This window comes from Alosa sapidissima, chromosome 4, assembly GCF_018492685.1.
Source record: "Alosa sapidissima isolate fAloSap1 chromosome 4, fAloSap1.pri, whole genome shotgun sequence".
Taxonomy (NCBI): Eukaryota; Metazoa; Chordata; class Actinopteri; order Clupeiformes; family Clupeidae; genus Alosa; species Alosa sapidissima.
The window spans coordinates 22,593,876-22,619,335 of record NC_055960.1 but is presented as its reverse complement, the minus strand read 5'-3'; the positions used below and the strand labels follow the sequence as shown (position 1 = coordinate 22,619,335).

The following is a 25,460-nucleotide window of genomic DNA, read 5'->3' as shown; positions in this document are numbered from 1 at the left end:
TCCATTCCGACGATATGCAAATAACCAGCGAAAAATGTGGTGCTAACACGAAAGCTGCTACTGTCTGCCTGGTCTGAGTCGTATCAGAATGAAACATCTCGGGCTGATACCGGCATTTAAACAAGCGGGGGTTTAAGTTTGGCGCCGCGCGGATGGGTTGCACCGTCACGTTATGACGATGAAGTTTACATGAAAGTAATTCATTACAGTGCATGAAAATGCACTGTTCTGTTATCCTTAGTCTTCTTCTTCTTCATCTTCTTCTTATTTTTATTACAGTGCATGAAAATGCACTGTTCTGTTATCCGAAGTCTTCTTATTAGCCTACTATTATTAGGCTATTATTCTTCCCACCAAATTTCTGCGTATAATTCAGCTTCAATCGTAGAACGTAGAAACTTCTTGAAAAGGACACTTAAGCAATATATTTTTCGTTTGTGTAACTAACTTATACTTTGAGATATTAACAACAAACAAGCTTATTTTTACCCATAGACTTTGCATTGGCACTATGACATCATGCAGGGCTAATTAAACTGATTTGCACCTGTATCAACTGCCAGCTGCTCAACTAGGCCCCCCTCAAAGAGCCAATAAACATATTGCACCTGTATTAACTGCAATCTCTATTCTACAAGGATATAAGGAGCATTCCTTTTTTTATTAGTATCTTTACAACACAAACTCACAAAGCATATGACCAGATCATGGCTTTACATCAAATCATTTGTACATTCCCCCCCCCCCCCTTCATTCATACTTCTGCTGTTCTCAGACACACCTTCCAATCGTTCTTCATACATACTTTCGCACACACTTTCACACCACCCCCCACCCATACACACACCACATTCATTGGTCATCACATATGCTACAGTGCCTTTCCTTAATAGCTGGTCGATCTCACGGCTCCACTCTAGCTTCATAAATTGTAGTCCATACATTATCAAATTGTTTTTCTTTAAGCGCATTCCATCCAACTCTCCATCCATCTTCTTCAAACCATTCACTCATCCAGCCATCAAACTATCTATCAACATCTAATAAACAATTTGCCTATCAACAGCCATTAAACTTTCTGTCTATCAACAACTGTTTCAAAATAAAAGTCCTCACTACAATAATTTAATATTAAATAATTGAACTATTTAAAGGGACACCAGGCAACGTTTTCGTGTTAATTACTCATCTTCGTAAGTCGGTATATGGTTAAATGACTCATTACAGAGCGAATGAAGACTCTCTCGCCCGCCCTGCTGCTTTCTGCTCAACTAGACCAACTCTCTCTAGCTCACCATTCTACAAGGATATAAGGCACATTACAACTTTCTATCCATCCATCTTCTTCAAACCATTCATTCATCCACCCATTAAACTATCGATCAACATGCATTAAACAATCTGCCTATCAACATCCATTCAACTTTATGTCTATCAACATCCATTACACTAAAATCAACTTGTCTCAGGCTGTTAGATTTTTTTTAACTGAAAAAGCGGTCTGCATAACTTCTTTTGTCAGAAAAAGCTGCTAAGTCTGAAGGTACCCTAACTGTTCAGCCATTCCAACTGTCAGTTATCATCAACTATGCCCCCTAACTAGCAACCAACATAGCAACCATTGAAATAAAGCATCTATGTCGGTTTCCATAGCAACCAACATGATTACCCTAGCAACTGTCATAGAAACAGTTTTATTTAACCATGTCTACCTAAGCAAAACCATTGTTACCATCTCTACATTATCTGTTTTAACACTATATTTTACATCATATGCTTTGCATTTTCATGCACTAGTAATTCCTCGGAATTCCATTTTCTAGTTTATTATTTAATTTTTAACTTCATTAAACATAGATAGGGTTACACAAATGCTGACAAATCCAGTTTATAAAATGATCAGGTGACAATACGTTTCATAGCATAGGCCAATGGATTCATAATAACACATTTAATTCAATAGCCCTGGTGTCACAAGTGGCCCATGTGGCTATCTGAGAGGGTGATAGAGTCAACGAAAAAACACATTTAAACAAACACATTCTAGTTTACTCTAATTGACATCACACTGGTGTGTGACAGAAAAGTTTAGGCCTAACCATGATTGTATTTGAATATGATTATAAGTTAAGACCATTATATCCTGTTGGTTGAAATAGGTAGGAATCACCCCCAAACATTTCTTGGGGTGAAATGTAGAGATCCTGACAATTCAGGAGTCTGAACATCTTCGGTTTGTGGGCTAGGGTCACCATTGGCTTAGGTGTTTGGGTGTCTGGATCTTCAAACGTGGACGATTAATACACAGGGTAGCAAGATGTGCGTAGTTTGCAACGGCTCTGGGGCAAGTGTTGAAAGCGATAGCGGGCCAGACGAGACATGTCGAGTAGGTCATCAGAACTCCGGCCTTTTAAAACAGATTCATCCTGAAAGACATCAAGTCATTCAAGTCAGCCACAACCCAGTCAGTGACATAATACAAATATTTAAAACACCACTCATATAAATGAAAAGTTTGGTTCCAAAACACTATATCTCCGTTTTTAAAACATTAAAAACATTAAAAGGTCAGGCTATTTAATTGTGTATTTCAGGTAATATCAATCAAATTGCAACTGTCTTGTTTTGATTGAGTAAAAATAAATCAAATAACAATACCCAATTACAGTTCTACTAAGATTACTTGGAAAATAAAATGTAAAAAAATATATTTATGAAAATTCATTCAAATAGTGGATATAGCGTTTTGGAACAAAACTCTTCATATGTATACATATTTTTTTTCTTCTACTGCACTCCTACGCTCCGCTCCATCTTCCCATTGCAGAGCCCTCTTGAAAATGTCACAAGTACAAAGACAGGTTGCAAATCAAAACAATACTAAGCACATGACCAACCTTTCAGAGGAAAAAAATCTTTAGATTCATGTATGAACGTGTCAGTTTAAAAAAAAAATCAAAAAAAATAAAGGGTAGAGCAGGGCATTTAGAAAGGTGGCCCATCCCATGATGACAATATGCCCTTTTGATAGAAACTGGTAGAGGTAAAACTGAGTCATTTTTGGCTGTTTCTTTTGCTGGTTTGATTTATAGCCTAAATCAGCAGAGCAAATTCTAATGTGCCAACATCTACGTCTGGGTTCACCCACACTAAAATCCTTCTAAATCCGAAGACAAATAAAAGACAAAATCCCAAGACAAAAGCCTCACTTTCTTAGCGGCCCATTTGATAGGACACATCGCTCACTTGAGGGCTGGGAAATTAGAAGTGGTGCTCTCCTACCAATAGATTACCAAAGTTAAAACCTATACTTAATTATTCATGCAGTTTACGCCGTTATCCAAAGCGACTTAGTACATATGTCAATTATTACAAAGGCCACTCTCCCCAGGTCAACTCGGGGTTATGTCTCTCAAGGCACAATGGTAGCAGGCGAGCACTGAACTCATAATTTCTCTGGATACTGCATGCTGCCCAAGCTCCTTTATCACTACGCCATCACCACCCCACACATTATGAATGTTATATAACTTCATTATGACCTGATACAGAATACAGGATATTGTTGCCAAGGACCGTCATGGCTTTGAACCTACTAAGAGCACATACATCCTAATGTTTATTATCCGGCTCTTCACAATGCTAGTAGAATACTCCATTGACTTGAATGGGATTTCCCAATGTTCTACCGGTTAATCATATTCATGTAATTACCACTGAAAACATATATTATGACCGCTGTCAGTGACAACGGGTTTTGTGTTACTGATTTATGTCTTTCATATCACTCCGCAAGTAGTCCGGTCACTTCTTGCAATGGAACTTCATCAAACAAATGTAAAGAGACATATAATGTGAAGTTTCTTTTTCTTGTGTTGGCAAGAAGCTGGATAATAATTATGGGATAATGTATAGAACGCCGGTCATTATCGGGAAATAGGTCCCGACAGGGCGAACCGGACCCCAACGCGCAGCGACAGGGCGAACTGGACCCCGACGCGCAGTGGAGGGGTCTTGTTCCACCCTGAAGGGACCTATTTCCCGATAATGACCGGCGTTCTATACATTATCCTGCTTATTACAGGGCTACTTGCCAAAAAGACACAACAAACTCCCCACGATATGACTCTTTAGCCTACATAGCCTAGGCAATATCCTATAGCCTATTTGTTACAGTTTTATCGTGGCTTCTGCTGAGAAACAAATAGTTAGCAACAACACACACTGAACTTGAATTAAACATTCTTTAGAACACAGCTGATCAACCGTCTGCTTTCACTTTTGAATAAAGTTCCAGTCCTTGTGTAGTGATATGAAAGACGTGAATTAGAAGCACAAAACCCATTTTCCTTGACAGTGGTTTGTTACACTTAGCAACGGTCTGTTATCGAGAAATAGCAGACCACCGAACGTTGGGAAGGCCCATTCAAGTGAATGGAGCATTCTGCAGCATTATGAAGAGCCTTGTAATAAGTGGGATAATAAGTCCCTTCAGGGCGAAGCTGTGCATGTGTCGGTGTCCGGTTTGCCCTGTCGGGACTTATTTTCCCGATAATGACCGGCGTTAATGACCGTGGCTATAAATTTGCCTTCCAACTAGGGCTGCACGATATGGAATTTTTTTTATCACAATATGTTTTTCCATATTGATCGATCATGATTCTTATCACGATATGTAGTTTTTGCAGATGCTGCCAGTGTGAGGGAAATCCTGAAGCTTGAAGAAATGAGATTCACTGAAACTTTATAATGACGTTTTAAAGTTTCCAATAATGAGCACAAAATGTTTTTGTTAAGGTCTTCATGCAGACAAAGGATTCACATTGTACACTCCCACATTGTATGGTCAAGAGAGCCGCAGGGCCCACAACTGGCAAAAGAAAATTCAGAGCAGTGCTCTTTCGCTCATACAGAGCTTTATATGCTTTCAAACAAGTGCAAACTAGTAAGTGACTGGTCACTTTAACTATATATATTTTTTTTTTGATTTTGTAAACAACTTATTTAATCAACTTAAAAAACATGACCCTGGCACAAATACTACCTGAAAGATTAAGGTAGATCTCTAGAAATGTTTTATAAGTAGAATGAAATCTGAGCCAAAATTGCACAATATGTAAACATAAACCAGTCACAGTTATTCTACATCTTGTACACTAGTGAACATTGATCGGTGGTAGTGGCAAAGTATTTTACATCCTTCAGATGAATTTCCAGCTTACGACGGCATTAATCATAAAGCTGTGGCAGCACCATCTCAGAAAAGTATTTTCTACCAGGGAGCTCGTACCTGGGGTCTAACACTTTGATCAGTTTCCTGAAGCCATCTTTTTCCACTGTGCTCAGGGGCATCATATCTTTAGCGATGCAATAAGTAATAGCGCTCGTTATATTTTTGCTCCGCTTTGATTGTTTTTCACACGGGGCAATGGCTGCAAAGCATGACTGGATGGATTGTTGTTTAACAGAGCCACTCCCGCTAGTTATGCTAATGGCCAACGTAGTGGTCTTCCTTGGCTGTGTGTGTGGTGTCGTGCCAGCTTGAGTCGTACTCTTAGTTGAAGGGGGTCACTTGCGCTTCAGCTTGGTTGGTGCTCACGGAACAGGACGCAGGAGTCAAAAAGGGAGATCCAAGGTCTAACAAGAGTCAAGGAGCAGGACCGGAGCACTCAAAGCTTAAAGTGATTTTTATTCGTGCAAACTGACTAACGTTTCGACGGCCATGCGTCTTCTTCAGAGTCAAAACAAACGTTCACAGGACATTCAATCCTTTTACTAACACAACGGTTATGAAGAAATATGTATATGTAACTGACTCATGTCGAACCTATGTACATTACCAACCTAATTTGTTTCCAATACCCCAATGTTGAGGACAAATTTAGCCCGTAGCTAACACTTGCTACAGTGCCTTTCCTTAATAGCTGGTCGATCTCACGGCTCCATTCCTTATAAAGCTTCATCAATTGTAGTCCATGGATAGCATACATTATCAAATAGTTTTTCTTTAAGGCGCATTCCATCCTACTCTCCATCCATCTTCTTCAAACCATTCACTCATCCATCCTTCTATATCTATAAACATCTAATAAACAATTTGCCTATAAACATCCATTAAACTTTCTGTCTATCAACAACTGTTTCAAAATAAAAGTCCTCACTACAATAATTTACTATTAAATAATTGAACTATTTAAACTATCCAACTATTTAACTGTTGCACCTGTATCAACTGCTTTCTGCTCAACTAGACCAACTCTCTCTAGCTCACCATTCTACAAGGATATAAGGCACATTACAACTTTCTATCCATCCATCTTCTTCAAACCATTCATTCATCCACCCATTAAACTATCTATCAACATGCATTAAACAATCTGCCTATCAACATCCATTCAACTTTCTGTCTATCAACATCCATTACACTAAAATCAACTTGTCTCAGGCTTTAAGCATACAATCTGGCTCTCATCAGACTACAGATACTGTTCAACTGTTTCCTCTGCCCACAACTTGTTCAAAATAAAAGTCTTCACTACAATAATTCAAATTTAAATTTAAACTATCCACCTATTTAACTGTTCAGCCATTCCAAATTGTCAGTTGTCATCAACTGTTCCAAAATAAATATCCTCACTACAATAATTCAATATTAAACAATTTAAAGGAGAATTCCGGTGTGATATTGACCTAAAGTGTATCAAAACATGATACCGAGTGTGAACGTATGTCTCATAGCCCATCTCGGCTTGTCCCCTGCACTCCAAAATCTGGCGCTAGTTAGCCGATGCTACCAACATCTTTTTCAATAGTGGTGCTTCGGCATCGGGCTAGCCATGCAAATAAATCACTGTTTTACACCCATTTACGAGGCTCAATGTATCTCCACACTTCATTGGTAGACTTCCGAGGGCCCTGACATTTAAAACGAGACATTGAGAACTTTGAAAAAGCACTGGTAGTTTACTTACAAGACGATTTATACAGACAGTATCTTCACGAAGTTTAGCGTTTGCAGCCATCTTGAATTTAGTCACGATAAGTCGAGCAACGAGTAAGAATGAACAGCTATGATAAGGGATCAGATTCCAAAAATAATTCAGTGGAAATGCATGGATTCCAGTTGCTGCTACTGGAAGAAACTGGAATCCATGCATTTCCACTGAATTATTTTTGGAATCTGATCCCACAACTTTACCATAACATACCAAAAGCAATAGCCAACCCCAATTTTTTCTACCGCGATATTTTGTATCCACACATAACTTTAGTCACATTGCCTATCCTAAAAAATGCTTCCGGCTGCTTTTTGGAACAAGAACGCTGTTCGATTTTTTTTTTCAAACTGAAAAAGCGGTCTGCATAACTTCTTTTGTCAGAAAAAGATGCTAAGTCTGAAGGTACCCTAACTGTTCAGCCATTCCAACTGTCAGTTATCATCAACTATGCCCCCTACCTAGCAACCAACATAGCAACCATTGAAATAAAGCATCGATGTCAGTTTCCATAGCAACCAACATGATTACCCTAGCAACTCTCATAGAAACAGTTTTATTTATCATTGGAACCATGTCAAAACCATTGTACTGTAACTATCTCTACATTATCTGTTTTAACACTGTATATTTTACATCATATGCTTTGCATTTTCATGCACTAGTAATTTTCTAGTTTATTATTTAGATAGATAGGCTTACATGCTGACAAATCCAGTTTATAATATGATCAGGTGACGATACGTTTCACGATTTTTATTCGTGCAAACTGACTAACGTTTCAACGGCCATGCGTCTTCTTCAGAGTCAAAACAAACGTTCACAGGACATTCAATCCTTTTATTAACACAACGGTTATGAAGAAATATGTAACTGACTCATGTTGAACCTATGTACATTACCAACCTAATTCGTTTCCAATACCCCAATGTTGAGGACAAATTTAGCCCGTAGCTAACACTTACCATAATATCCAATGTAAAACGGTTAGTTTGCTAGCTACCTAACTGTGGAACTTCAGTATAACATAGCCAATTATCTCACCTAGTTGTAGGAAATACGTTCATATTTCAAGTGATAGAATTAAGGTGTGACAAATGTTTAGTTGACGTTATGACATAAAGTTAAGCTTGCAGAACTTAGTTGTACAATCAGCCACGGGCAGCTTGACTGTGACTACTCATTCGTGACACTCCTGTTAGTAAACTGGAAATAGCAAAAAATAGGAATGCAATGGTCACCTTAATCCCATGAACACACAGATGACTCTCACACCAACCTTGTTTTGTGCCTTTTATTCACGTTTGTTCAAAGATTTAGTAAGTATAAGCCCTTTTCTCTCCCCGCTTCGACTTCAGTTTCATTCATTTTTTCTCCTGCTTCCAACTTCTTTCCCTCTCTCTCAGTCTCCTTCTGGTTGCAACTGTAGCCACGCTGCTCGCTGGGAAGTGGGCGTGTCCTACCGACATACGGCAGCCGGCAGACTCTGATACTGTTGTTGCGCTTACTTTTTCATGTGATATTGAATAATATGTCCCAAGCATATTATCGAAATCGATCAAAATTTTATTGCGATCCCGTATCGAGATCGAATTATCGCCCAGCTCTACTTCCAACCCAGCAAAAATACCTAATCTTTTTGAGGTATTGCTTACCAGTGCCTCTAGACCAAAGATTTTAGAATGGAGCGCACTAGAATAGTTTTTTGAGGGTCTAGAGCCTTTTGTTTGACTTTTGTGCTAAAAGCTTGTTATTTTGTTCTAACTCACTTGATCAAACAGCTCCATCTTTGCAAGACAGGTCCTTGGAATTGTCAACAATTACATTAATGATCTCAGATGACCTCCCAGCATGTCTGAATGCACTTCAGTACATTTGAGTACATTTGAGTCATGAAAAACTCCATTAGGCCACTCCATTACTCCCCCCACCCCCGGTCAATCCAAACAGCTCCCGACAGCTGGTCCAAATAGCAGAGTGGCACCAGAAGAGGTCACAAACACGTCTCATCAGCAGACAGACAGAAGAGTATGGTTAGCAGCACTGTTGATGGCTGCGCTGATGGGGTCAGTATCTAACAACACAGATCTGTATCTTCTATGGAATTAACTGTTCTCATACAATAACAACAACAATTAAAAAAATAATGGGACTTATGTGTTGAGGGTTTTTACTAGTGCTGTCAGTTAAACGCGTTATTAACGGCGTTAACGTAAGAATATTTTAACGGCGTCAATTGTTTTTAACGCGAGATTAACGTTCTTTTTGGTTAAACAAACTTTGGAGTTTTTTCACATGCTGTTGCAACAACCATAGACAGTAAAAGAAATGGACGAACAGACTCCGTCGTTTTCAATGGGAGGGCACTGAGTCAAATATAACGATTTTTCAGTTGGTCCCCCCAGTACTGCGCAGACTCACACTTAACTTCGTGACATTAGCCATCAAACTGAATCTTGTAACTCAAATGATAGATACACAGAAATTCTTCTCACACTTCCTTTGCCTTCAAAGTCATCAAAGTTAAACATTTATTTATGTATTATTATTAATATCATCCTCACCAAGTCGTGTTAATGTTGAAGCTACCACACATGATCATCTTCAAAAACAGTCATGCTAAAACAAAACAAAAAAGTTATAGCCTTGAAGCTAATCTTCTTTCCACTTTTCCGACCTACGGTCAATCCATCGAAAACCTCTGAAATGATTAGTGCCGTTTTTTTTAAAATTAAGTTTACTTTTTTTATTATTATTAGGTTGCCTCTGTGTAATGCTTTACCTTAACATACGGTCGTGTGTGCTAGGTTTGAGTTACCGTCATAGACAGTAAGGTGGACTGAGCTTCTTATACAAACAATACGGTTATCTCCCTACGGCGCGAAAGAGAGATTACGTCAAAGCTAGCTTCCCTCCAACCGAACAAGCTAACCATTCTTCTTACAGGTAACCAACGTTACGGACGAGGTAGTGGAGACTGTTTTGCCTTTGTAGTGTTTATGTAGATTACACAGAAGCTACAATATCAGCACAGGATATATGTTATGTGAAGTTATGGTATTTCAAAAAAATCCTAGAATGAATGGGCTTCTATGGGAGTTAGCAGAGAGGTGGTCCCTCCAGCCTACGTCGATTCTTCTACTTCCGGGAATTCGCCTGCCCCCTTGGCAACAACTAGTAAAGTTAGAACAGAGAATGTCTAATAAGGGGAGAACCGCCACTCTCGGGAAACTTCCGGTTTCTAAACTGGTTGCAGTTCCTTTTCTGGTTCCACATGAGGGCGCTCACGAATAAGTGCAGAATGAATGGAGGCCAATGGAGCTGTACCCCTCAAATCCACTTTTCTCGGGATATAATTTTTTCCCCAGAAATTCGAATGTTGCAGTCGAAAGAGGGGGCAGAGAAAATACAAACCGCTGAGTATTATATTTTTTGAGTCACTTATTTGTTCTAAAAAGCCTTTCAAATGTGTCAATGACGTCATTCATTAGCAGAAAGCTAGTGTGTTGTGGGCAACAACGACCTAACCTGTAAGAAATCGAAAGGACGTGACTACTCGTTCATTCAACTTTTGACCTATAATCCATATCGAGCTTGCAGAAACCACAATCAAATATTCAATTTATCAACGACAACCAGGTGAAAGAGACAAATTTAGCCGTCTAGCTTCATAGACCCCCATTGTTTTTGCACTTATTCGTGATCGCCCCTAGCGGAACTGCAACAGATTGCAGGTACAATGGAGTTAATAGGGAGTGATCCGGCTCTCCGTAAACGGGCTCTGGTTAGAACAACTACAACACCACACTGGATTTAGCTAGACCGCAAACTAAACAATACGCACTGACGAATAGAATGGAACGTTGTATGTGCTGTGCTGCCCTAACCTGACCCTAGCCAGATGAATTTCGCTCCGCCTAGCTCCACTCATCCATCTGGAACCGATCCATTGAAGTGTTGCTTCAGAAGGCTGGGCCTAATCAAAAAATGCTTCCATATGATTGAATAAGCCACTTGTCCGTCATCTATTGACGTGCTACTTCAACCACTCACATCGAAGCCAACCCGTGGCGCTGATAACAGTCTCACAGTCGCTTCTACGCTATGTCACATCTATGAAACTCCCGCCCTGCGTCCTGATTGGCTGTACCATAAAATCGGTTGCAGAAGGGTCAGGTTAGTGCTGCCCCCTTTTAGGGAAAAGATGACTGATATAATGGAAACCTATGCTGCATCGAAGTGGGGAGCGAAAAGGGCTTATACTTACTAAATCTTGAAACAAACGTGAATAAAAGGCACAAAATAAGGTTGGTGTAAGAGTTATCTGTGTGTTTATGGGATTAATGTGACCATGTTCCTATGGTTTGCTCTTTCTAGTTTAGGAGGAGTGTCAGGAGTGTCACAAATGTATTGATAGGCACAGTCAAACTGCCCGTGGCTGACTATAACTATGTTCAGCAAGCTTAACTTTACATGTCATAACATCAACTAAACATAAGTCACACATTCATTCTATTACTTGTAATATGAACGTAGCCTATTTCCTACAACTAGGTGAGATAATTGGCTATGTTATACTGAAGTTCCACAGTTAGCTAGCTAGCAAGCTAACCGTTTTGCATGGGATATTATGGTAAGTGTACATGCTAAATTTGTTCTCAACATGAGGTATTGCAAACGAATTAGGTTGGTAATGTACATAGTTTCGACATGAGTAGTTACATAAACATAATTCTTCATAACTGCCGTGTTAGTAAAATGTTTGAATGTCCTGTAAATTAAAAAATAGATGTAACGTCAACGTGTGATTACTAGCCGTCTTTCCCATTGGAATCAATAATATATTTATTGTTAACTTGTTTTCTTCTAAAATGGGGCGTGATGCAGATTAAATGTATCTTTATGATGATGCGCCGTTAGTAGGCTACTTAAAGGCATGCTGCACACACTTGTTTGGGCTTACGAGCCGGCCGAGTAGTAGCCTAGGCTGACGCATTAAATGTGTGCCGCCAAAGATTCTTTCACCGTCACTTGTTCTGTTATCAACATTCCTCTTCGGCTGCTACTATTTGCGATGCACTCTGCTTTCGACATTCATTTACATTAGATTTCATTCTTTTCAATACAACTCCGCACACCAGAATCGCACTTTGCCGCCGTGTAAATCACGATTCAGTATTTGGTTGACGCTGCTCCATAAAATCCATTGTTCATCCAGTGTTTGCGTGTTAAAAACTTTGGCGCTGATGTGTGTGGCAAGTGACAGTGCACCATAGACAGTAGGCCTGTAAAATGGCAATGCACTCATGTTGAAAACGTCCTTATTTTCAACTGAACTCAAAGATAATTAATATAGTATGAATATAATATTTTCTGTTTGTTATGCCCTTTGTAATGTGTGTAGGCCTACATTTTGTGCACGCACTTCTGTAGCATTTATTTCAGTTTATATCAGCTAGATTTCTGAAGAATATATTGTGTTGCCTCAGTTCTGCTGCACATCTTTTGAAATTTGATTTGAAATAATCAAATAGACCTACGTCTTAAAGTTCAGTTAATAAAGTAACTTGCTTTGCTTTCAAATTTTGAAATCCCAATCAAGATACACAATAATTGCTTTATTGTTAATATGGACTCTTGGAAAGTTCAGAAATGCAAAATAATAGAATTTGAACCATATGATAAAATATGTGATTAATCGTGATTAATTATAGGAATTCAGCGATTATTCGCGATTAAAAATTGTAATCGTTTGACAGCACTAGTTTTTACCTACATGTACCTGTACCTGTACATTGTGTGTGTGTGTGTGTGTGTGTGTGTGTGTGTGTGTGTGTGTCTGTGTGGTCATATATCTTGTATTTGACGGTCAGGAAATGTCTAAGAATGTTTAAATCCTCTTTGGAATTTAGTAAAAAATTGAAAAATTTGAAACCTTCGTTTACAAGAAAGATGCGTTTGCTGTACTGTGTAATTTGGGACAATAGGAAATGACATCTCACCAACAAAGCATCTGCATTTGCTGAGGAGTCTGCTGCAGAAGCCATTGAGCTGCGCAGATCCAGGCTGCTCATATGTGGGATTGTGCTGGGTGGTGCATTCGACCATCCTGACAGACAATGCTGTGAAAGCACAAACAAACACACACACACACACACACACACACACACACACACACACACACGAAGAGAGATTTTGAGAAAAGAAATAGGAGAGTCTTTCATGAGTTGTTTTTAGAGGCTGAATGTTTAACATGGACAATGGACATTGGACACAAAAGTCCCATTCTCATATGTGCACAAGACTATTTTTGGTCAGCTTCCTTCTTATATGTGTAAAACAAGAAAAAACTAAATATTTTTCTGATATAGTTGATAAAACTGCAACAATCCACATGTGCTCTTCAGCACTATTAACTCTATTCTCTATTCAGTCTAGAGGCCTTGATACTTTTGAGAAATTCTTACATTTCTTTGTTGACAAGATTACCACTATTAGAGCTTCTATCTCAGCCCCCTCCTATGACTATCATCTGCCCAGCTACCTTCAGTAATTTTGAAGCAGTCTCTCTCACTCTCCTAAAAGATACAATTAGTCGAATGAAGTTTCCCACCTATCCAAATCCAGGGATTTTGTCCCTCCCAAGTTTTTTTTAAGACATTTTTGATACTAGGATACTACTGGACCTTATATCTTAAATATCATTAATAGCAGCCTTATGGCAGGTGTTGTACCAACCATATGAGCATGCTACAGTACAGCCTCTGATTAGAAAGTTGAATCTAGACACTACAGTCGTCTCTAACTTTAGACCCATTTCCAAACTCCCATCCCTTTCCAAAGTCTTGGAGAAAGTTGTGCTTGCACAGGTGCAATCCTTTTTAGGCACGCAAGGCATCTCTGCACAAGTGTTCCGGTTTTAAACCCCTTCACAGCAACTGCACTTCTAAGAATGTGCAATGACATTTTATTAGCTACTGATGCTGGTGATGCTGTTATACTTATCCTGCTAGACCTCACAGCGGCCTTTGACACAGTTAATCATACAATCCTTCTCTCTCGCCTTGAGCAGTGTGTTGGTATTAAAGGTACTGCCTTAGAGTGGATAAGATCATTTATATTTTGAATTTTAATAACAACAAAACTGAACTCCTCTTATTAGGACCCAGTGGAAATTACACCCAGGGTATGGACTCCCTGAGGCCCTATATAAAGCCCTCTATAAAGAGCCTTGGTGTGATCATGGACGGAGATCTTACATTTGACAAACAGGTCAAGTCCGCAGTCAAAGCTAGTTTCTTCCAGTTAAGAAACGTATCTAAAAATCAAGCCTTTCCTGACCTTTGTGGACTTTGAAAAAGTAATCCATGCCTTCATAACAACCAGACTGGACTACTGTAACTCCTTATATGTTGGTCTCCAGGCCTCACTTTCCAGCTTGCAACTGGTTCAAAATGCAGCAGCTTGCCTCTTAACTGGTATTCGTAAGAGAGAACGCATCTCTCCCATCTTAGCTTCCCTTCACTGGCTTCCTGCTCATCACTTTAAAATGTTGCTAACAACCTTCAAATGCTTGAATGGCAAAGCCCCCAGCTATCTCTCTGACCTATTACATAAATACTCTCCTGTAAGAAATCTTAGATCTTCTGATCTATTTCTGCTGACTGTTCCCAAAACCAAATATAAATGTACAGTAGATACTGTGCTTTTGCTGCTACTGCCCCCATACTCTGGAACAATACCTGCCTATACCATACTGCACTGCCTGAAGAGGCTATCACATTGTACACGGTAAGCGTTGCACTTGCCGCTAGGTTGCTCTTGGTTTATGAAGGTATATTTGGTGCAAAAGTGGCGAGCACATTTAATTGCAGATTTTGCATGCGCACATTAAAGTCATAAATGTGTAACAGTAAAGTTGAAGTTGTACATATTTTTTTTTATATCTTGTTAACACAAAATAGGGGTTACGGGTTCACAAATCCTTGTTACAGGTACACAAATCCTATCCTGAGAGTCACAACTTTCAAGAGTCATGCACTCGACACTTTTGCTCCAATCGTTGCAGCGCAGTTGGTGCAAAACACATTTGCACATCCGTGTTTCATAATCTGGGAACAACACCTGGAATCTTCAATATTAAAAGACTATCTGTTTAAAAGAATGGGCCAAAATCACACCTGAATACTGTGACGGATTAGTTTCGCCATACAGGAATGCCTTGAAGCTGTCATTACAAATAAAGGCTTTTCCGCAAAGTATTTAAGACATTTCAGTAGGTGTGTTCAATACTTTTTTCCTGTGTCATTCCGCTTTATTACACATAACTCTACTTATGGACTTTAATGTTTGGATTTTTTATATGGGTGGATTATCTGAGTTAATACTAATGTCTGGTGAAAATTCCATGCCTCATTGGAAGTATACTTACTGAAAACGTGTTAAGTTTTCCCCGCTGTATGTTCTGGTTAACTAATCAATTTTCCAAAGTACAGCCAGCTAATGTTGTGGGATAAGGGGAGGAAAGTTGGTCATAATTCAAGGACAGCTGAACGCCTTTATCCCGTTAACACACACCATGGCATACTGATGAATGTTGATGTGCCGTTATCTGAAAAGCAAACATTTGCTCTAACCAAACAAATATTTCCATGGAACCTTAACTGTGAGGTAAACAGCTAGCACATTGGTGAAGTTCAGTATGCATTCATCCTCAGGAAAGGAAATGAGGCAACTACATTAGTAAGAGTGCAGTTTTTACTGGAGGTGACGGCACCATCTCACACTTACCTTTCACAGAAATTTGTCTAAATATATCTTATCTGGCCACTTACTCCTAGAAATACCAAGTTGCAGAGAAATGTTACAGGGAGGGAGCTTTTCTAAACAAACAATAATGCATTCTAGATAGATAGATACTTTATTGATCCCCAGGGGAAATTCAAGGTCTCAGTAGCATATGATCAGTGTCCATTTGTCTAAAGGCAGTTTCATTTCTTAGAAGTATGCCACATCCAAAGACTTTTTTTACTCATTCATTCCAGCAAACAATCAGCTAGCCCAACCGACACACTTTCAGAACTAATCAGCTCTTGCTATGTTTGCAGGCAACACATTGAGCCAGTGTGAATTTCCCCGCCTTTTTGAGTGAGGCAGGCTAAGACCATATAACATCTGTCTGACTGCTGTGATGCTATATTTCACCCTGTCAGTGTCAGTTATCACTGGCTATGTTTAATCCCAGACATCTATTACACCAAAACTGATGATACATAAGGTAACTTTTTGAGCAATGTTGCTGCGTAATGTTTCTGGGTGTTGTTGGGTACATTCCTATTGACATTGGTCCTCTGTTTTTCGCTACTTCATCGGTAATCATCAGCAGGCAAATTTCCATGGTCATCCAATCAGAACACACGGAACAGGTTATGTGGTTGCCAAGCCAACATCACAGTAAGACTCTCCACATGTGTTCTCTGCACTTGCTAATTGCTCTCTGGAGAACCTTAAAAAATATACACAGCTGAACAGGCAAGCCTGTGACTTACAGATGGCAGGCCCAGGCTGTCTGACGGATCAAAGCTACAGCGCCTGTGGGCTTTGTAGCGGTAAGCGGGCAACAGGGTGGAGCGAGGAATGCTGACCCTAAGAAGAGGATAATAGAGGATGTCATACACATAACCATCCATAATGACAAATAATACTGTCTTTATATGTCCATGATACATCAGGCTTTACTGAGTCTCTTATATTTCTGATCTATTTGGGGTTTTTTTTCTGAGCATCTGTTTGGAAGTACAGCCTGTTCCCAACTCTCATTTAATGCAACTAACCAATAATATATATATATATATATATATATATATATATATATATAACAAACCAACCAAAACATGAGACTTAATTTGTCTCTTAGTATATTTTAATTAACAGGTCCACCACATAGAACAAGCACACTAATAAGGTTATGGACTCTGTATCAGAAACAGAGGCCCTGAAATAACTAAATCACATGTTACACTGAGAGTCCCTGTAGAAGACCGTAGAGCCTGGTCAGGCTTTACCTGATGAAGGCTGGCTCTGATACAGTGTGAGGGTGGTTGGATTTGGGCATCTTGCACACCGGACAGCCAACCTGAGGATCTAGGGGGGTGGCAAACAGACGGTTGTTGATCCGGTAGCAGAAGGTGCCTGCAGGGGAAAAGCACAAGCCTGAGCACTCCTGTCCTGTAGCTAATCTGCTAACGCAACAAGCTAACAACACGGAGTCCTTGGGTTTCAAACCAAGACCAATCAGTCTAGATAGATAAATAAATGGATGCCATCACAGGGCCATGAGGAAACAAACGGATGGTATTTTTTTAATATTAATAGAAAATAATTGAAAAATAAATGTTGTGACAGGTTCAAAACAATATTTGTTTTACTTAATTTACATAACTGACAAGTGTACATCTGGGGCTTTTTGAGGGAGTCTAAGTAAAATTGGCCAAAGGAGTATGGCATGAATGATATGAATAATTTTCAAGTCAGTACCAAGTACATGTCTGATATACAATGACTATAAAGCTCTAAGTTTACATCAACATCCACACCAAGCAGCATAATGAATAAGAGCTGTAAGAGCTGCAGACACTAAAAATGTATCGAGAACTGATGTAGCGGAAATAACCGTACACGTACACACATACGTACAAAGACAACTTACACTGATGACTATCTGCCTTGCTTTGGAGTTCGCCTTCATCTACTTTGAGAGGTGAGATTGCAGTCTCTGCATTTGACAGGCTGTGAAGAGATACAGAAATGACAGTTACAAGATATGAGTAAATAAAGGCAACAAATCGCCAGCTTTGGTGTCTACTAGAAATCTACGTCCTTTATGCCATAAGAACAACACTTCAGTGAATACATTTAACACAATGAAGTTTGTTTTGTTTGAGAGTTCTTCTGCTTTGAATTGATGATAGAATTGAAATTGTTTGGTTATGGATAACCAAATGAAATCAGGAAAATGCAGTGGACATCGGAAGAAAAAGAGAACTATACAGAGAACTCTTGAGTCTAACAAACATTTAACCTCCTTCAACTGCTACAACAGAAGCTTAGGGAACAAAATTAATTTTCCCACCCAATCCAAGAAAACAAAGCAGAACAATCATGTGCAACTGTAAATATTAGTCTTCATCATTTCTTAATCTGGTGGTATGAAGAAACACTAAAATGAAATAAGGTTTATAATTCATAATTAATATAATTTAATAAGGTCGTATTCATTTTGTTCAGTAACTTTTCAGTACTGCACTATATGCAGATGAACAGAGGGCAGACAATATCTTTGTTTAACACACACAAAAGAAAGGACTTCCTGACCCTGAAGATTGACTGTGGACACACTCGTCTTTGTTAACTTGACGGAAGTTGCGTAGTTCACTGAAGAACTGCTCAGATCGTTCAGTCAGGGAGCTGTCCTGAGCATCCAAAAGTCCTAGAAGAAAGAGAAAATGGAAGAGAAACATAAAAAAAATAAAGTCGCACTGATGATGATGCACTTTTTTGACGTTTTTGTCTGTGAGCATTTCAGCTAAACGAGGCGAAACAGAAGCTAACACTGGTTTCACACAAAAGCCCGCTCAAGATACCTCGGGAAAAAAAGTACTTGAATGTATGACACCATTTTTGCTTTCTTTATTAGAGTATAACATCTTATTCTTCCTACCCGCAATCCAGTCATAACCCAGTAATGGCTGCACTCGATGTCTGTCGGGTGTGAGTGACCGGTCCTCTCCCAGGGGCTGAAAGGTTACTCGGCCGGCCTCCCTCTGTTGAGAAACAGAAACAGCAAATCTGCTTTATGCAGGGATGTTCGTACATGTTCAAGGCACAACGCCATTACAAAAAAGAAATCAAAATTCTTTTTTTCTTCATTCAAATACATTTTCGGGAACCATCTGACCAGAGACAACATAAGAAATCAATCAAACCTTGACATCTTTTTGTATCAGAAACAGATCAAAACTCTCAAAGTCAAGTCATAGTCAAGTTTATTTATATAGCACAATTGTTTGACCAAAGTGCTCAAAAAAAAAAAGATAATAGAAGACAAAATGAATAAAGACAACAGGAAAATAAAACTAAAATAATATGTACATATATATAGCCTATATAATTACATTCCACAATTCACTTAAAAGCCATTAATAGCATATGTTCTTTTAACTTGGCTTTAAAAGCACCAATAGTTGGTGTAGATCTAATGTGAAAAGGCAGGTTGTTCCACAACTTGGGCCTAGCTACTGAAAAAGCACGGTCACCTTTATTTTTTAGACGACTCTGAGGTACCGAGAGCAGTAGTTTATCTGAGGACCTTCTGGGAGGGCAGTGAAAGTGTACAAGCTCACTTAGGTATTGGGGAGCTTGTCCATTTAAAGCTATAAAGTCTAGCATTAAAGTTTACCAGCACTAGAATTTGAAGGACAAGTATGAAATATTTCCTCTCAAAACATTCCCTCTGGTTTTACATGTACTGAAAGCAATGCCATGCAACAATAGTAAAGTCATGTGGTGGACAGATAAACAAAGATTTTTTTAAGGCTAAAAGTAGCTCCTAACTGGTGAATTTAGGAGAAATTCCTAAAAATAATGGGCGTGTTACTCATAACTTTAGGACTCCTAATTGTTTTTTAATTAAGAGTAATTCACAAAGCATTTTAGACATAAAGTAGCACCTAAGTCTGGGACAGCTTAGAAGAAGTCAACAGGACTCCTAACTCACTAAGACCTATTCACAAAAAATCACTTTTTGTGGCATTTCAATGTTGTGCAATGTTTTGAAATGAACATGCGGTTACAGGAGCTCTCAATCGCTAGGGAATAATTGTGCATTATAGGCCTAACCAGGGTATATGCAGGAATCATAGAGTTGAATTTACTACTTTTTACTACCGCGCGGACATCCTGCTAACTAAGGGATGCAATAATGCTACAAACGACCAAAACCCTTCATTGCATGTAAACTAAATGTAACATTTCATTGTTAATCATTGTTTCATCATTTCATTGTTTCTCCTCTTTGCAAATGTATGTGTCTTCATACAGATTAATTTAAAACATGTTGCAAAGATCAGCCTACTGCTTCAATCCGTAGTGTATTTCATTATGCTACTAGGCTATTTGCTTTGTCTTACTCTTTATTCATTTAGGCTGGGCTGCTGGTGGTGTTTTTGCATTGCATTTTGGAAATGGGGTAACTCCATAATGCCACTTTAATGTCACACACTTGGGTTTCTATATTTAGCTATTGCTGTTTTAGTTCTGAAACTTGTTTGAAGGTAGACCACAGCTGTATAGAAGCTGTATAAGACCTTTTATGTGAAAGTAAATTCAGTAACAATAGACCAGTATCTTAACACTTAATATATATACTGTATGTGTGTGTGTTAAATATATATATTTATACATTTTAAATATACATATTTATACATGTTCATGCACTGTAACAATATAGCATAACAATAATAATTGTGATAATTATAATCATAATGATAATTTTGTGCACCCAGATAGATTTCTAGCCCCATCCATAGACTGGGGTGGGGGAGTGGGGAGTGTGGTGGTTTGGGTTCGTGTCGGTGGGCCCTATGACCCTAAAGTCTGCCATGACCGGGCCTCAGATAAAGGAAGTTTGAGAACGGCTGCTTTAGTTGATGTTATAAACTACTAGGCTACTAGTTTTTCATAGGCTACTATGAAAAGTTAGGTTTAACCAGCTGCTTTAGTCTACATGGACAACGTAACTTACTTTGCTAGCTGATAAGCAACCAAACTAGCTTGCAAATACTCACATAATGTTAACTATTAGCTGGCCTACCTGCTTGTGTAGTAAGATCGTTACAGTTGATTCAGAATGGTGCAGCATGCCTGGTCTTCAATCAGCCAAAAAGGAGACATGTAACTCCTCTCCTAGTTACTCTCCATTGGCTCCCTATAGTAGCCAGAAATCTCTCACTTTGGCTTAGGACACTGACTGGATCTGCTCCTTGTTTTTTTAATTCAATTATCAAGACGTACATCCTCAACCGCCCACTGTGGTCTTCTGAACAGGGTCTGTTGTGTCGACCAGTCATAAAAATTAGGTCAAATTCAAGACTTTTTTCCTCAGTGGTTCCATGTTGGTGGAATGAGTGCTCTCCGTTCCTGTGATATTTTTAGGTCTTTTAAGAGGGGACATATCTGTTCACGGGGGCAGCCATGGCCTACTTATGCGCTGGTTAGCCTGGTTAGCGCTTCGGACTTGTAACCGGAGGGTTGCCGGTTCGAACCCCGACCAGTAAGAAGCGGCTGAAGTGCCCTTGAGCAAGGCACCTAACCCCTCACTGCTCCCCGAGTGCCGCTGTTGTTGCAGGCAGCTCACTGCGCCGGGATTAGTGTGTGCTTCACCTCACTGTGTGTACACTGTGTGCTGAGTGTGTTTCACTAATTCAGGGATTGGGATAAATGCAGAGACCAAATTTCCCTCATGGGATCAAAAGAGTATAATACTTATACATGCACTTAGTTCATTAAGCACTTCTTATGTGTTATGGTTTGTATAGTATTGTTTTATTTTCATTAGGCTGTTGATTAATTTGACATTGTTGCTTATTATTGATATTCTTCATAATGTAGTCTTACCATGCTATTGTCATTATATTATTGATTGAATGAAAATTATTGTTTATTATTACTATTTTCCCTTTTTTTCATTAGGCTATTGATTGAATTGACATGGTTGTTTATTATTGTAGTAAGAAATGTTGGCCTTAAAGGTGTTCACCATATATGTGTGGGCTATATTCAACCATTTACTCTTTTGGTGTGCTCTGTGAACATGTTAAAGAGGGAGATGCTGCTGTAAGCAGAAAGTGAAGGGGAGATTTATAAGACAACATCTGTGGAATGCTATGTTCAAGGTGTTTGTGCAACCACGCTGCTTGTGTGAGCCTTAGAAAAGGACGAGTAGGCCCCTGCTCCGGTGGGCTGGCGCCCAAGACCTTATTTACTGTCTTGGGGTCAATCTTGACTGGATTCCATAGATGTCGGTCGTTATGGGATACAACCTTATAGATATAGTCAACTGCTTGAGTATTATATAAGTATTATATTGTTTTGTATTTGTATGTCGCTTTGGACAAAAGCGTAACCATAACCATAACTAAATTCTAAATCTCTCCACATCAGTCCCAACCTTTGCAAAAGAGCTTATGAACGGTCCTCACTAAAGGAACTAGACATGCAGAATGATGAGGGCGAATGAGAGGTCAACAGTGCTGGTGATGATTTGTGGCATTAGGAAACACATTCCATCATTCCTCCTTGCTTTTGTGGATGGATAAAATGAAGGGAAATGATTCCTGCGCTGTAATTGGTCAAAAATTTTTTTGCTGGCTCAAAGCTTATCGGCAACCCAACTGTGCAAGCGTACCAGCATACTTTCGATATCAAAATGCGCAGCTAGCGCAAAATGAGTACCGGTTGGCAGGTCTGAGTAAAAGCTAAACAACAATCAATCTGCGCTAGATCAAATGTAATGCCTGCCCTCATATAAATCCAGACATTTTACGGCCTTAAATATCAAAAATGAAATATTAGACATTGTAAGGATCCACAGGGACCCTGTCAAACCTTGAAACCTTTAGGGTTCTCTGAAATTTGACCTGAAACTATTAGTATACTACTAGTACTATATCTTTTTTTTAATTATTTTTTTTATTTGAGGTCTGTTGTTTCTTGTTTGTTAATTGCTATCTGAGAAAGCCTATAACAACTTGTGAAATAAATATGTATATAGCCCGTGTCAGTTACAAGTATGTTTTCTGAAAGCCTAAGACCAATTGTAATTTTCAAGGGCTTCTGTGAACATGAAGGACCACCTGATTTTGTCATACTGATACCAACACACTTTGCCATGTTCTTGTAGGTCTTTGTTGTTTGTTTGTGTAGCATTACAATCTTCTTTCATGTCACAAGTCACTTCATGAATGCTAGTTGATGCTGGCTGATATTTCAACATCAGCAAACATACCCTGACCATGGACAACAGGTCATTATGTCCTAGTATGGAAACCTTTCATTTAGCTGACTCAGGTGGTCAACAAAGCCAGAAAGATCACTGGAGAAAAACAACGGCAACTTTCGGACCATAACCAAGGAGGTCCATATAATGGCCCCACCCCCATCATTCCAGCTTTTGCCATCTGGCCGGAGAGTCAAGGTCCCACTAGCCAGGAAAAATGGGCACAGAAAAAAGTTGTGTCCTCTGCTGTGACAATTCTCTTAGGGACATAACTAAAGATCCAGCTACAGTGCAGCCCCATGCTCACAAACACACACAGACAGACACACACACACACAAACACGTACACATTTTCATGTGTATGCAGACACACTTGCGCACCCTCAGACTCGACTACTTTGCGTTGTGGTGTTTATCATAGTCTATGCAATCTATGAGGGGGAAAAAAATAAAAAATCACCCAACCCAAAACTAATTGCAACAAAAATGATTTTTGTTGTATTCAGTTCATGAAACCTTACCGTATCACATACCAAAAGTCCATGAAAATCCAAGTGGTGGAACATTGTCAAAATGGGAATTATTTGAGCATAGGTCAATGGCCAAAAACTGTACCTTGGGCAGTTTTACTAAACTTTCATAGTACAGGGGATATGTGAAAATTAGGTCCAATTATTTCATAAAGGTCCTGAACATTTTCAGATATAAAACCATTATCAAATATTATATAGATATTCTTTAGAATGCTTATTCTAAATCTACTACATTCTAATTACAGTTTTGTCAGTATGGATAATGCATAAAGACAACCATAATTTTACCATATTTCCACCAACTGGATTTTCATGGACTTTTACTATGGTGTTTAGATCACCAATTGAAATATTAAAATGTGAAAATAAATTCTGTTGCAATTAGTTTTGGGTCAGACCTTACTTTGCCTGGACTAATAAGTATTGTCTGTAAGTGTGGTGCTGACGTGTACTGTGGTGTATAGTTTTACTAAGCCTTTTTACTATTTGTGTGGTACAGTACCGACCTGAGCAAAATAAATTTCCCTTTGTGGACAGCAAAAATTACCTAACTCAATCTAGTGGAAACTGAAAAGATTCTTTAGGTGCCCCACATTCATCTTTTCTAAATATACCAATACTTCATTCAGAGCCTCAAGCATCAGTGATTCTGCACACACTTCCCATAGTCTCTTTTATCTCATAGTGTAGTCTGGAAAAGCACAAAAGCATCCGCTTAACGTTATGGCATTTGTTTCGTCTACGATTTTTTTTACGGCATTTGTTTCGTCTACGATTCTGTTCGTTAGCCTACAGACGCGCGCCCCCTAGCCTTAGTTTCCCATAATCACAGTATATCCATCAGTAGGTCTAAATCCAGACACTCACCCTTAAACTGTCCTGCCTAAGGATGGATTTCAGAGTTATGTTCTCCCTTGACCCGGTCTGACGAATATTCCCATAGTCCCTCAAAAGTCTGGAATACACCGGCTCTTCCTCCGCTTGGTCAGGCTGTTGTTGTTGACTGTCATTTAGGAAAGGAGTTGACGTTTTGCAGGCTTCTCCTAAAAACAAACCGTCATGTCATAAATCGTGTCCAACAAGTCAAACTTATACAGCATGTTACAAAATTAAGCTAAAGACAGCTTGACAATTAACGTTACCGGATGACACCGAGTCTATAATGGATGTCCTTGAAGGTGATGGTTCTTGTGTCTGTAGCTTACTAAGCGCAACCCGGGCGTGAACTGGATGACTTGGAATGACCACGTCAGTGATAACATCTTCATTGTTCTTCTCTGCTGGAGGATTTCGCTGCTGCATCCTTTCATCAGTCCCATGAACCGTTGTGGTGTTTGGGGTCTTACGGGGACAGAGGCTCTTAAGTTTTTCTGTATGTTCTTGCAGTCGTTTCAGTAAGTTTTTGTTCTGCTCTCGTAACGCGTTTAGGCTTTCAAATGAAGACATGACCCTGCAAAGCTGTGCCAAGCTAAACCTATCCGAACTTTTGAAACCGAAGTCTACGAAATGTTGCACAAACTGCTAGCTGCTAGGCAACTTCACAGCCTGATAACGTTCACGTTAACCTAAGTTTGCTATGGAAAAGTAGCATCTACCGTCTCTGGCTGAACATTTGAAACGAACGATAACGTTTACTTCCTATCCGCAAAAGTTACCTGCGTAGGTTTCTATAGCAACTGATACATAGGCCTAGCCCTGATAACTTAAGCATTAATTACCTTCTATAAATGACTGATTTATTAAGTACAACCGACGGTGACATTAAAACAACTGATGTTTATTTCGAGTTATAAAATTAAGCGAACTTTAATAGTAGGCTAACTGTGGTTTGCCTCCACCACTGTTCAATTCTGACTTGTTTCGATTGGCTAGAACCTA

At 39.2% G+C, this 25,460-nt stretch overlaps 1 protein-coding gene across 2 annotated transcripts; it reads right to left on the bottom strand.

The window, feature by feature from the left end:
- Positions 1 to 1,810: 1,810 nt before the first annotated feature.
- On the bottom strand, positions 1,811 to 25,460 carry LOC121707617 (migration and invasion inhibitory protein). 2 transcript variants are annotated; one of them, XM_042090310.1, is made up of 9 exons: positions 24,725 to 25,460; positions 24,450 to 24,625; positions 18,715 to 18,817; positions 18,369 to 18,483; positions 17,704 to 17,783; positions 17,060 to 17,186; positions 16,544 to 16,640; positions 12,998 to 13,117; positions 1,811 to 2,426 (listed from the first exon to the last, which is right to left on the bottom strand). In XM_042090310.1, exons 1-9 carry the CDS (start codon positions 25,026 to 25,028, stop codon positions 2,298 to 2,300), a joined length of 1,251 nt encoding a protein of 416 aa, XP_041946244.1. In that variant the 5' UTR covers positions 25,029 to 25,460; the 3' UTR covers positions 1,811 to 2,297. The 2 variants fall into 2 exon arrangements, 1 of the variants encoding a protein (XP_041946244.1); XR_006031354.1 differs by lacking the exon at positions 1,811 to 2,426 and adding an exon at positions 15,427 to 15,606.

Bases quoted from the DNA above. Each gene is read 5' to 3' on its own strand.
- LOC121707617 (XM_042090310.1), bottom strand. From the start codon at position 25,028: ATGTCTTCATTTGAAAGCCTAAACGCGTTACGAGAGCAGAACAAAAAC. The intron at 18,818-24,449 runs GTGAGTGTCTGG...GTTTCTCAACAG, and splicing joins TTAGGCAGGACAGTTTAAGG to AGGGAGGCCGGCCGAGTAAC. The intron at 16,641-17,059 runs GTAAAGCCTGAC...TCCTCTTCTTAG, and splicing joins TCAGAGCCAGCCTTCATCAG to GGTCAGCATTCCTCGCTCCA.